The sequence below is a fragment of the Arachis ipaensis genome, chromosome B03, assembly GCF_000816755.2.
Source record: "Arachis ipaensis cultivar K30076 chromosome B03, Araip1.1, whole genome shotgun sequence".
Classification (NCBI taxonomy): domain Eukaryota; kingdom Viridiplantae; phylum Streptophyta; class Magnoliopsida; order Fabales; family Fabaceae; genus Arachis; species Arachis ipaensis.
Genome location: NC_029787.2, coordinates 129,955,094 through 129,966,871, shown reverse-complemented (window position 1 = coordinate 129,966,871; position 11,778 = coordinate 129,955,094). Strand labels below are relative to the sequence as shown.

Below are 11,778 nucleotides of genomic sequence, written 5' to 3'. Positions count from 1 at the left end.
CATTATATAAGTCATTTAATTTGAAATAGCATAATTTGTGATTATAACTAATATATGTATTGCCCACAAATAAGTTAGGAAATTAAATAATTTCCTAACAGTCTCCCACTTGGACTATACATATATTCTTTCTTGACATAATCACATCTTATAAACTTTATGCGCGCATCTGAATGTTATTTCTCTCATTACTTTAACAATCTGGTCCGTCTCATATATTAGATATGGAACTACCGTAGCTTTTATCACATTAAATGCCGTGACTAAACCACGCCAATCACCATCCTAATATACTTAACGACATAGATCAAATTTGGATGAGTAATATGGAAATTACATGCCAAGTGATCTCATGCATGTCTATTTTCAGCTGGTCCAACTTTATTAGATCAAACACAATACAATATTGCTAAATGAACATTTCACATAACATGAAATAAACCATCAACTTAATTCTGCAGAAAAATTAACTCAATATCTGTCATAGGACATATAGCATAAAATAAACTCCCACTAAACCAAGGCATCACTAATATTGACACCCATCCGAGCAGTGTGCTCATGAAAGACTTTAGGGATCAATTCCTTAGTTAATGAGTCTGCTAGCATATACTCAGTTCCTATATGTCCTTTGGAAATCTGTTTTTCTTAACCTTTCTCCTTGACAACTAAGAACTTGATGCCTATATGCTTCGATTTTTCAAGCTCTTATTGTTGTTGGAGTATAATACTACTGACTTATTATCACAAAATATCTTTAATGACCTTTCAATGTCATTTACTATATGAAGCTCAATGACAAAGTTTCACAGCCATATGCCATGAAATCGGAATCAGAGTACCTAATGATCTCCAAAATTTTCTGATCTCCGATAAATAAGCATGTAATCATTTGTTCTCTTTAAATAACGCATTACGCATTAAACAGCTATCCAATGATCCATGTCCGGATTACTCAAGTATCTACCCAACACTCCCACTATAAATGATATATCGGGATGTGTGCAGACTTGTGCATACATTAAATTTCCTAGTGCTGATGCATAAGGTTTATCATGCATTGCTGTCCTCTCAAGATTATTTTTAGGGCATTGCTTGAGACTGAAATTGTCTTCTTTAGCTACGGGTGTGTCCATTGGTCTTCAACTTTTCATGCCATATCTACTTAAAATCTTTTCGATATAGTTATTTTGTGACAATCCAAGAATACCTTGAGAGCGATCTCTTAGTATCTCGATTCCTAATACAAAAGAGGCATCACCAAGATCTTTCATTTCGAATTTGTTCGATAGAAATTTCTTAGTTTCATGCAACAAACCTATATCGTTAATGGCAAGTAGAATGTCATCAATAGATAAGACCAAACAGATGTATTTACTCCCACTGAACTTGCGGTATACACACTCATCTATGATATTTACCTCAAAACCATGAGGTAATGACTTGATGAACATGTGATACCATTGACGGGAAGCTTATTTGAGACCATAGATGGATTTTCTCCTTTCTCTATTGGATCTTCTTAATGACACTTCTTGAGGTTGTTGAGCTTGCTGTATGGATTGGGATTGAGGAGGATTCTCATTATTTTCCTTTACTATAGCAGTATCTTGAGAAACAACAATATTCTCATTGTTCTCTTGTACTGTAACTGGATCTGCAGTAGGATTCTCATTATGCTCTTGTACTATAACTGTATCTTGAACAATAATAGGCACAAAGACCTAATCATTATCAGTTACAGAATCCTCATCAAAAGCAACATTCCTAATATTCCCTTCCCCCCAAACTCAACATCCTCAAGAAATCTCACATTTCCCGTCTCAAAAATAGACCTTGATGCAGGATTGTAAAACTTGTACCCCGTGAATGCTCAGCGTAACCAACAAAGTAGCAACTAATTGTCCTTGAGTCCAATTTTATTTCATGCGGCCTATAAGGTCGCGCCTCAACTGGACATCCCCAAATATGCAAATGCTTTATACTAGGCCTTTTCCCAGTCCAAATTTCATATGGGGTTTTGTTAACTGCTTCCCGTTTGCAGTATTTCATTATTATAGGAATTTAAGTTAAGCCTATATAGATTATCCACCAAATGACCAGAGCAAATATTATTTGAATTATAGAAGAGACTAACTTTATTGTCTCCGAACGAATAAAAATAACCTGATTTGTCCAAACGAGAAACAGAAACCAAATTCCGTCTAAATGACGGTACATAAAATGTCTCTAATAAATCCAAGTAAAATCCACTCGTGGAACATAATCTAAAGGTTCCTATAGCTTCGACTGCAACTATATTGCCGTCTGCCACATAGATGTATCTTTCAGCATCACTTGGCGGTCGGTTCCACAGGCAACCCTGCATAGTAACACTTACATGAGTAGTAGCAGCAGAATCTACCTACCAAGTATCAACAGGTGCATAACTTAAACTAGCCTCAGAACAAATGAAAGTAAGAACTATACCCTTCTTTACACGCCAGGTGGCATATTTGGTACAATCCTTCTTCACGTGTCCCACCTTCTTACAGAAGAAACAAGTTGAAACTTGATCTTGTTTCTTAGCCTTTTTCTGCTGAGAAGGCACATCCGCAGTAGTATCACGCTTACTTTTATACTGAGAAGATGAAGCCATGTGAGCACTTTCAGTCTTATCTTGCTGTAGCCTCTCTTCTTCTTGCACACAGTGAGATATAAGCTCATTTAAGGACCAAGTGTCCTTCAAACTTAAATTTCGCAACCTATTTATTACCGCATATATTTTCTATTAATTGGCCAAACAATAACCTTCCTTTGGGCCGATTATTGACCGCATAATTAATAGAAAATAAACAGAAGTATGCAATGCTTATTATTTGGCCAAACAATAAACTTCCTTTGGGCCGATTTTTGTTTGCATAAATAATAAACATTACTTTATTCTTAATTAGCTACCCAAATATTTATTTACCATTAATATGTGTATGTAATTCGGTCAAATATAGGCCTTCCTTTGGGCCGACCAATATTCGCATGAATTACATATCACCATATTCTTATGTTTTGAATAAATCAATTTTTACAAAAGAGGTTACTTTGGCAGCATAATGTTCGATCAATTTATTCTAAAACCAAATCTTTATAAAATTGATGGGTACAATAATCCTTATATCCCAAGAGGATAATCCATTAATTTTATACCAAATTAATGGCACACACAATTAAATTTAAGACCATAGAAAATATTATATACTTAATCTATTAATTATGATTCTCCATGCAACAAAATTAAATTTTGAATACCAGTATTATTATTATTTATTTATTTCAAAATCACAACAGCGCATCAGTGATTTTAACAAAAATAATAATAATAATAATACATGAAGGAATTACTAATATTTTGCAATGGATTAAAAAAAAGGCTATGTATACAAAATCATAACGTCAAAATACAGTATGCACATTTACATAGTCAAAAAAGGATTTTGAACAATTTCCAATTTCATCACGTGATAATGATAATCCTTATTTTATCACGGAAAAAGAAAAAAAAAAAAACTTTTCCAGGTTCATATATATGTATACAAGGAATATGTGTGTAATAATAATATAATTCAAACAAGCTTTATGCAATTCGAGATTTGCAAGCCAAATGCATATAATCAATATATATACATATATCGATCTTAAAATAAACACAAAAATAAATATTCTCAATGATTCGAATAAGGATGGTTCCGATACCACTTGTTAGAATAAATTAATTTCAATATCCCAGATCATCCATATTGAATCACCAAAAATATATATATCATAATGCGAAAGCGTACCTGAATTCATAAATATGAATCATACGATCAGAAGAGTTTGGATCTTGTGGTTCTTTCGATCTTCCTCAACCAAAACCTTCTATATTCCTAGGAGGCTGAACTGCAACTCTTTTGATGGGAAAAGAGTAACAAAGGCGGCTTTGGTATATTGGGGACCGAAACCCTGAAGGTCTTTATATTTGAGCATGGCACCCATTAAACCCTTAAGCCCAAATAAAATAGTATCTAAAACCCAAAGGATAATATATCTAAAATCCAAAAAGATAATTATCTAAGGAACAAAAGATAATATCCGGTTTTATTCTCATTTAATTCCAAATCAAAAGTAATAATGACTTATTCAATTAGCATTTAAAATAATAAATGAGATCATCATTATATAAGTCATTTAATTTGAAATAGCATAATTTGTGATTATAACTAATATATGTATTGCCCACAAATAAGTTAGGAGAGTCCACACTAAGTAGGCTTACGAGGCATTTTTGGCCGGTGCTTCATTAGTACATAGATTCTAAAGAGATAGGATTTCCGATTTAGATTCTTTTTCTCAGTTGAAACCAGAAAGGGAAGAGCTTCATCTCATTTTTTCATGGTACTCGCTCATTTCTATCTCTGAAAGATGAAGAAAAGTTTGATATAAATGGCAGCCACTTGCTATAACCTCATCCATGGCTTTGGTCACAACAAACTCCACATACACATTACTTACTCTAAACGGTATGTTTCCCATTCTCAACTGCTTTCTCTCTACATGCATACATATTCAAAGTGATTCTTCTTTTTCAGCTGCAACGTGGATTACAAAAGGATACATACAAGGCACTTGTTGCTACTTAAACCAAGAAACCCACACCAACAACACGTCTCTCGTTCTGGGTTTGGAGAGGAACAATTTGAAGACTCTGTTTCAAGGAGAACCTTGATTTGGAGGGCAATCAAGTTGCCAATTTACTCTGTTGCTTTGGTTCCTCTAACTGTCAGTATTTCCATTTCAAAATTCATGTATCCTTAATTAGAAATTCAGAGTCTTTCTGATTTTGCTGCTGCCACGAATAGGTAGGCAGTGCAGCAGCTTATATGCAGACGGGTACGTTCTCTGCTAGGACCTATTTTGTGCTCTTGGCTTCTTCGGTTCTTGTTATTACCTGGCTTAATTTAAGGTGATTTTCTATGCTGTTTCAAAGATTGAGTGACTGAATATTATAAAAACAGATTTAGAATTGTTAATGACTTATGGCAGCAATGATGTTTATGATTTTGATACTGGTGCTGACAAGAACAAAAAGGAATCTGTTGTAAATCTAGTTGGCAGGTGAGTTTCTCTCTAACTTGTCTATTACTCTATTTTCATTTGCAAAGACTTGTCTAGTATGAGAAATAGTAACTAGCCCTGTTTATTCCTTTTGTTGAATTGGAAAGCCGGAATGGAACCTTTGTTGCTGCCTACTTGTGCTTTGCTCTTGGCTTCATTGGCCTCACTTGGGCTTCTGTTCAGGCACGAAATATGCCTTCAATCGTGCTTCTTGCTTGCGCAATTATATGTGGCTATGTATATCAGGTGTAAAAAGCTTTTGCTGGTACTAATTAGAATCATTTTCAAGTTTATTCAGAATCATAAGTTAAGTTACCAAGTCTTTTACTTTTCCAGTGTCCGCCATTTCGCTTAAGCTACCGAGGACTGGGAGAGCCCCTGTGCTTTGCAGCATTTGGTCCTTTTGCTACTACTGCTTTTTATTTATTACAAGGCAGTGCAAGGTTACTTCAATCACTTGTAATATTTGATTTTTTTCATGGTTGATTGCTAATACTATTTTTTTTTTTTTACCATAGTGCCATGAGCCGTTTGCCCTTAACTGGGACAGTTATCTCGGTGTCAATTCTAGTTGGCCTCACAACTTCCATGATCTTGTTTTGTAGTCATTTCCATCAGGTAGTTCCATTACCAAATTCTTAGTTTTTCTTATGAGAGTAACTTCAAGTTGATGACTTTTCTTACTTGTTTCTCAGATAGAAGGGGACATGGAAGTTGGAAAAATGTCACCATTGGTATATAAAATCAAACACATTTATCTTATCAGTGTCAATGATGCATCAGCCTATAATTTTGATTTCCCATTGTCTCTTTCAGGTTAGACTAGGCACTGCAAAAGGCGCAGAGGTAGTGAAAGTGGCAGTCATGGCACTCTATGCTCTTTTGATTGCTTTCGGTCTGTGCAAGGCGCTTCCCCTAGCCAGTATTGTATGCAACTCTAAACACTTCATTTCTGATATCTTCTCATCTCGTTATGAGCTTATGATTTGTTTCTCTTCTCTCTTGCTATGACCATTGTGGTTCTAGTTCCTTTGTGCCTTGACCTTACCAATTGGAAACTTGGTAGTGAGATTTGTGCAAGAAAATCATAAGGCAAGTCCAAGACTTTGTGTTACCCTTTTATGATTGCTGGAGTTTGGTATTAAGCCTTGGTTATGTTCTTTACTTACAGGACAAAAGCAAGATCTTCATGGCAAAGTACTTTTGTGTGAGGTTACATGCTTTGTTTGGAGCAGCTCTGGCTTGTGGGCTGGTAGCGGCTAGAGTGGTTTAACAACAGTTCTATGCATGCAAGAGACCATATCTCTGAAGATGGAAGCTGTCTCAGTATTTTATACTGATTCTTTGCATTCTTCTTTTCAAGTGTTTTTCATTTGCCTCCACTTCTTATGGCCAAATAAATAGTGGAGAAAATTTATATGTTGAGATACCAATCTAGTTAGGAGTCTCACTTAGGCTTTTTTGATAGTTTAACATTTTTTGGTGTTACATACAAGGACACATACCTTTCTTTGTTTTCAAATCTGATTGCTCCTTGTCCCTCATGATGTAATTGCATAGTTTGTAGTCCAAGTGAATCTATGCACGGTTGATTCTTCTATGTTACCTAAGAAACTCTAGAATGGAAATCCAATTTACCACATGTTCTCTACAATTAAAATATGTGTTATGAATTTTTCATTCCCCTCGGAATTTTTCATTATGTGGTCTCACCTTGGTTTTTCTAGGCGAACCAAGAATTTCTATATCTCATATCATACGTTTTTCTAGGCGAACCAAGAATTTCTATATCTCATATCATACAGTATTAAAATTAAAAGGTATTTTAGTAAGTTCCTATGAAATATTAAGGGTTAATTACGATTTTGGTTCTTAAGGTATAGGCCAAAAAATTTTTTCGTTCCTAATCTTTTTTTACACACAAAATCGTCTCTAAGGTTTAAAACCAAGTTTTAAAATCGTCTTTTTTACTTAAATGTTAAAATTTTGGACCAAATTATCCATAATAAAAAAAATTATAAAATGAAAAAAAAGGAAAAAAAAAAAAGAGAAAAAGAGTGTTTCTGCTCTTACAAAGGGGGAAGGGAAGAAGAAGAAGAAGAAGCTGTCTACGATCTACCTCTGCCTCCATTTTGGCCGCCACCTCGATATGATTTTGGTTCTTAAGGTAAGGATGATTTTAAAACCAAGTTAAACCTTAGAGACGATTTTATATGGAGACGGAAAAAATTTTCGGCCTATACCTTAAGGCTTACTTAGTCCAAATATTAAATTAATGCAACTGCTAAAAATATTATGAATATGATAAGCTGATTCTGATATCAACTAAACATACACCTTAAAAATGAAAGTGACACTTGGTATAACTATGCTGAATGAGGTAGTTAATATTAAAAAAAAAGCTCATCTTGACCGGTTCTCATTGCACTTGAACAAGTTAAACGCTAACCTAAAGTTTTCTTTCACACTTTTTTCAGACATTGTTCTCTTCTGATGTGATGTTCTACACAAAGGGGAAGGAGAAAGAACAAAAGAAACGACATACATGCATGCATGCATGTATTGCCTGAAACATTGGTGTATCAAAAATGTGGGTGTTCTATTTAATATCATTGCCTATGACATTAGGCATGGCGATTTTAACATTGTTATATTTTTCTGGACCTGATGTGCCAAAATATGTGTTCTTCACCGTTGCATACACCTGGTTCTGCTCTCTCTCCATCATCATCCTCGTCCCCGCCGATATATGGACGGTATTATCAACTACTCATGTTAATGGTTTGTTTTATTTATTTAATTGAATGATTGTAACTATTTTCCTCTGATTGCTAGACATTAAGAGGTGATCATAATGTTGCAATTTCCGTTCTTTGGAGTTTGACATATTGGAGTACCTTCTTACTTACATGGTAAGATTTCCTTCTTATTTCTAACATCTTATATGTACACATAACATTTATCCAGAACTTTCCTAATTCATATGTAGTATGTTATCTAGATTATTTTTTTATTAGTTTAATGTTGATGGTAAATCTAGGTAACATAGTATAGAACATATACTGAAGCTAGGTAGGTTAATTAGAAATGCACACTCATAGTTTTGTATTAAATTATTTCTCTAAACAGGACTGTGATTCCCACTATTCAGGGTTTTGAAGATGCTGGAGATTTCACAGTTAAAACAAGATTGAAGACCAGCATACATGCAAACCTAGTCTTCTATCTCTCTCTTGGTTCTGTAGCACTCATTGGTCTCATATTGCTCATAACTTTCCACCATGATTGGTTTGCTTCTTTCTTTGTTAAAGATTTGTTGTTTCTCTCTTCATTGAATGTACTGATTGATTTCTGCACTTCCAAATGCTTAATAACTTGCAGGAGTGGTAACATAATGGGGTTTGCCATGGCTTGCTCAAATACATTTGGACTCGTTACCGGCGCGTTTCTACTTGGATTTGGTTTGTGTGAAATTCCCAGGGGAATTTGGTTGAATGCAGATTGGAACATTCAGCAGAAAGTCCTTTCCCACAAAGTTGCAAAAATGGCTGTCAAGTTAGATGATGCTCACCAAGATTTTTCAAATGCCATTGTTGTAAGTTAGTCACACCAACACTATTGCCATAACTTCTATTAGGCATCTCACTCACTTATTTATGTGGTGCTGCCATTGCCAGCTTGCACAGGCAACATCAAAGCAAATGCCGAAACGTGATCCTTTGAGACCATACATGAATATAATTGACAAAATGTTGGCACAGATGGTAACATCTATAAGCAAATACATCAAGCTGGTTTGTATCTAATTGTTGTATTACTCATTTTTCATGCAATTTTTTTTTCTTTTCTAGTTGAAGGAAGACCCTTCCTTCAAACCACAGGGTGGAAGACTAGGATGTAACATGGGTTATGACACAGACGAGAAAACCATGGCAGAATTAAGACGCCATCTAAGAAGAGCTCGAGAGCAGTATTACCGATATCAAAGGTGTTCTGGATTCTAATAACATGCACTGTCTTGAATCTAAACTTCATTTTCATACTGAAAGAGTTGTTTTAGATTTTGATATATAAAATTCTCTTCAAGTGCTAAATATCATTGTTATTCTTTTCTTTTTACTTAGTGAATATACGAAGTTTGTGTTAGAAGCCCTTGAACTGGAGGATACCATAAAGAACTACGAGAGCCGTGATTCCACAGGATGGTTTGCTCTTAAATCTACTTGTTCTTATCTTTCTTGGTACTTATACTAATTTTCTGGTTTAAAGATACTTGATACTATTCTTGCAGGAAATATATTTCATGCTTGAGGCCTGAACGCACTGGCAGAGTTGGTGCTTTTTTGGAAACAACTGGTACTTTTGTTTTTTGTTACAAATTCAATAGAGATTAGTTTTCTCACAATGATAACTACCTGAAATGATATTGATTTATAACAGAATTTCTATGGCGGTGTATATTAAGGAAGCAACTTCAAAGATTAGCCGCTGTTATATTGGGATGCATGTCATTTTCAATTCTTTTAGCAGAGGCTACCATACTAAATGGTGTTGATTTATCCCTTATCTCTATCCTAATACACGCTGCAGGAAAAGATGAGATTCTTGTGCAGGTAATAATAATTTATGCATCAAGTTACTACAACTAATCTCTTTGCTCATGTGCTTTGGATTCTTCTTTTGCAGTTAGCTGCATCCATACCCTTGATGTATATGTGTGTTTGTACATATTATTCCTTGTTTAAGATGGGAATGTTGATGTTTTACTCAATCACACCAAGACAAACAAGCTCGGTCAGCTTGCTTATGATATGCTCGTAAGTTTTCCACTTCTTTTGGTTTTTTTCAGTCATTTCTGTAAACTGTAATTCTTAATAATTGGTCTTTGCATCTCTCTTCCTTGTAGGATGGTTGCAAGATATGCAGCACCAATTTCTTACAACTTTCTTAACCTTATTGATATCGGCCGCAATAGAAAAACCATTTTTGAAAAGGTTCTTAGCTCTGTCTGGTGATTAGCATTTTTTTTAATCTCGCCTAAGCGTTGCAAAGTAGATTCCTTAGATTGGTTAATTTACTTAATTGTGTATGAACTCTTAACTTCTGTGCAGAGGATGGGAAACATTGATGATGCTGTTCCGTTTTTCGGGAAAGGATTTAACAAAATCTACCCCCTCATCATGGTTATATACACTTTTTTAATAGCCTGCAATTTTTTTAACTGGCTCATCAGTTATTTTGAGAATTTGATAATATTCAAGTTTATTAAAGATGATGCAGAAGATATGGATGGATTTGACCCATCTGGAATACTAATCTTGCATAAAGGTGATTCAAATCCTTCTTATTTTTGTGAATGCAAGTAATGCTTAAAATCAATAGATACTAAGCTTCCACCCTTAGCCTGTTCATACAAGTTTGGATAACCATAGACATTTGCTGTCATTTAAGACCTAAAATAACAACATGCTAGTTTATTTCACCACTTTTCTCTCTTCAGAGCGTTCTCATCTCCAACAAGGCCACAAAGTCGGCGAGCTTGTTTTCCCTTTAGCAAGGAGTTTCAGCACGAGTAACCCGGATCTAGAATCAGCAGGCAATACTGTGGTACATATCTAAACCCAATAGGTTAAAATCTATTTTCAATTTGTACAATGTCAAATGCAAAACTCCCTCAGAGGTATGTGAAGATTCATGATTTTCACCACTGAAGTGGCCTAAAAGGCTAAAAGTATCTATTTCCTTCTTCAGGCTCTGGATGAGACTCCAAGTGGAGTTGACACTGCCAAAACAGCAGAAGACAAAAATAATGAAGGCGCCGAAGGTGACAGGAGCAGGAGATTCCGCGGCAGAAAGTATGGAGCGCTAAGAACACATTCTATCGAACAGTTGCCGGGCGGTAAAGATTTGAGAGAGGATAATAATGATTCTGATAAAACTAGTTCAGGGCAATCATCTTCATTATCCTCAAAATGGGATTCAATGATGTCCCAGTTTAGAAGTTTAAGATCAAACATGGATTCCAATAGGTTCAATCCTCTTGCTGTTCAAGGAACCACTCTAAGCTCACACTCTTCATTTGAATCCTTTGATGAAATATTGAAACATCCACACTCAGAATCATAGTTTCTAGTGACTAAAGTTGATCATGAAGTATTCAGAAGTGACTAAACAAAAATGTTAAGTTCATTTTGGTTGTTCTACAAAATTAACTGCATAGAAATGTTAAATTGTAGTTTCATAAAGTAAATCTATTTAAGCTAGCAAATTGCGGAAAAGAAATACTAGTAGGATATTATTCAGCTTCTTGTAAAACTAGTTTATTTTTAATTTGTTGTCCATACTTTGTTTTTAAATTCAACTTTTTTTTAATAATATTATGTGATTACATATTATTGATTAAATCATTGATTTAAAATATACATGTGTTATAAAAACATTTTTTTATAAACTTTACTAAAATGTATAAGAGCACAAAGAATGTCCGTTAACACATTTCAATAAATATAACAATTACCTATCTTTAATCAGAATAAAACTTTATACAAGGATTCCGAGACTAAAAAAAAAAAAAACCACTGAGGATTCCGAGACTAACTAACGCTATATAATCGGAAGAGAATGAATTTTTAAGTTAAAAGCACAATA

At 34.5% G+C, this 11,778-nt stretch overlaps 2 protein-coding genes across 3 annotated transcripts; both read left to right on the top strand.

The window, feature by feature from the left end:
• On the top strand, positions 4,326-6,772 carry LOC107631655 (2-carboxy-1,4-naphthoquinone phytyltransferase, chloroplastic). The gene is made up of 11 exons (XM_016335171.2): positions 4,326-4,535; positions 4,605-4,794; positions 4,875-4,978; positions 5,059-5,130; positions 5,238-5,376; positions 5,467-5,573; positions 5,649-5,748; positions 5,826-5,864; positions 5,947-6,057; positions 6,157-6,222; positions 6,302-6,772. The coding sequence occupies exons 1-11, from the start codon at positions 4,459-4,461 to the stop codon at positions 6,401-6,403; spliced, it is 1,107 nt and encodes a 368-aa protein (XP_016190657.1). The 5' UTR covers positions 4,326-4,458; the 3' UTR covers positions 6,404-6,772.
• On the top strand, positions 6,899-11,478 carry LOC107634740 (LMBR1 domain-containing protein 2 homolog A-like). Of its 2 annotated transcripts, none has more exons than XM_021119845.1 (14): positions 6,899-7,886; positions 7,966-8,042; positions 8,260-8,418; positions 8,512-8,725; positions 8,808-8,894; positions 8,982-9,118; positions 9,255-9,335; positions 9,422-9,486; positions 9,571-9,743; positions 9,817-9,947; positions 10,037-10,124; positions 10,242-10,458; positions 10,631-10,737; positions 10,882-11,478. In XM_021119845.1, the coding sequence occupies exons 1-14, from the start codon at positions 7,719-7,721 to the stop codon at positions 11,254-11,256; spliced, it is 2,079 nt and encodes a 692-aa protein (XP_020975504.1). In that variant the 5' UTR covers positions 6,899-7,718; the 3' UTR covers positions 11,257-11,478. The 2 variants fall into 2 exon arrangements, with proteins under 2 accessions (XP_020975504.1, XP_020975505.1); XM_021119846.1 differs by having other exon boundaries at positions 7,852-7,886; positions 8,282-8,418; positions 10,882-11,477.

Bases quoted from the DNA above. Each gene is read 5' to 3' on its own strand.
- LOC107634740 (XM_021119845.1), top strand. From the start codon at position 7,719: ATGTGGGTGTTCTATTTAATATCATTGCCTATGACATTAGGCATGGCG. The intron at 9,119-9,254 runs GTGTTCTGGATT...CTTTTTACTTAG, and splicing joins CAGTATTACCGATATCAAAG to TGAATATACGAAGTTTGTGT. The intron at 10,459-10,630 runs GTGATTCAAATC...TTCTCTCTTCAG, and splicing joins AATACTAATCTTGCATAAAG to AGCGTTCTCATCTCCAACAA.
- LOC107631655 (XM_016335171.2), top strand. From the start codon at position 4,459: ATGGCAGCCACTTGCTATAACCTCATCCATGGCTTTGGTCACAACAAA. The intron at 5,131-5,237 runs GTGAGTTTCTCT...TGAATTGGAAAG, and splicing joins GTTGTAAATCTAGTTGGCAG to CCGGAATGGAACCTTTGTTG. The intron at 5,377-5,466 runs GTGTAAAAAGCT...TTACTTTTCCAG, and splicing joins TATGTGGCTATGTATATCAG to TGTCCGCCATTTCGCTTAAG.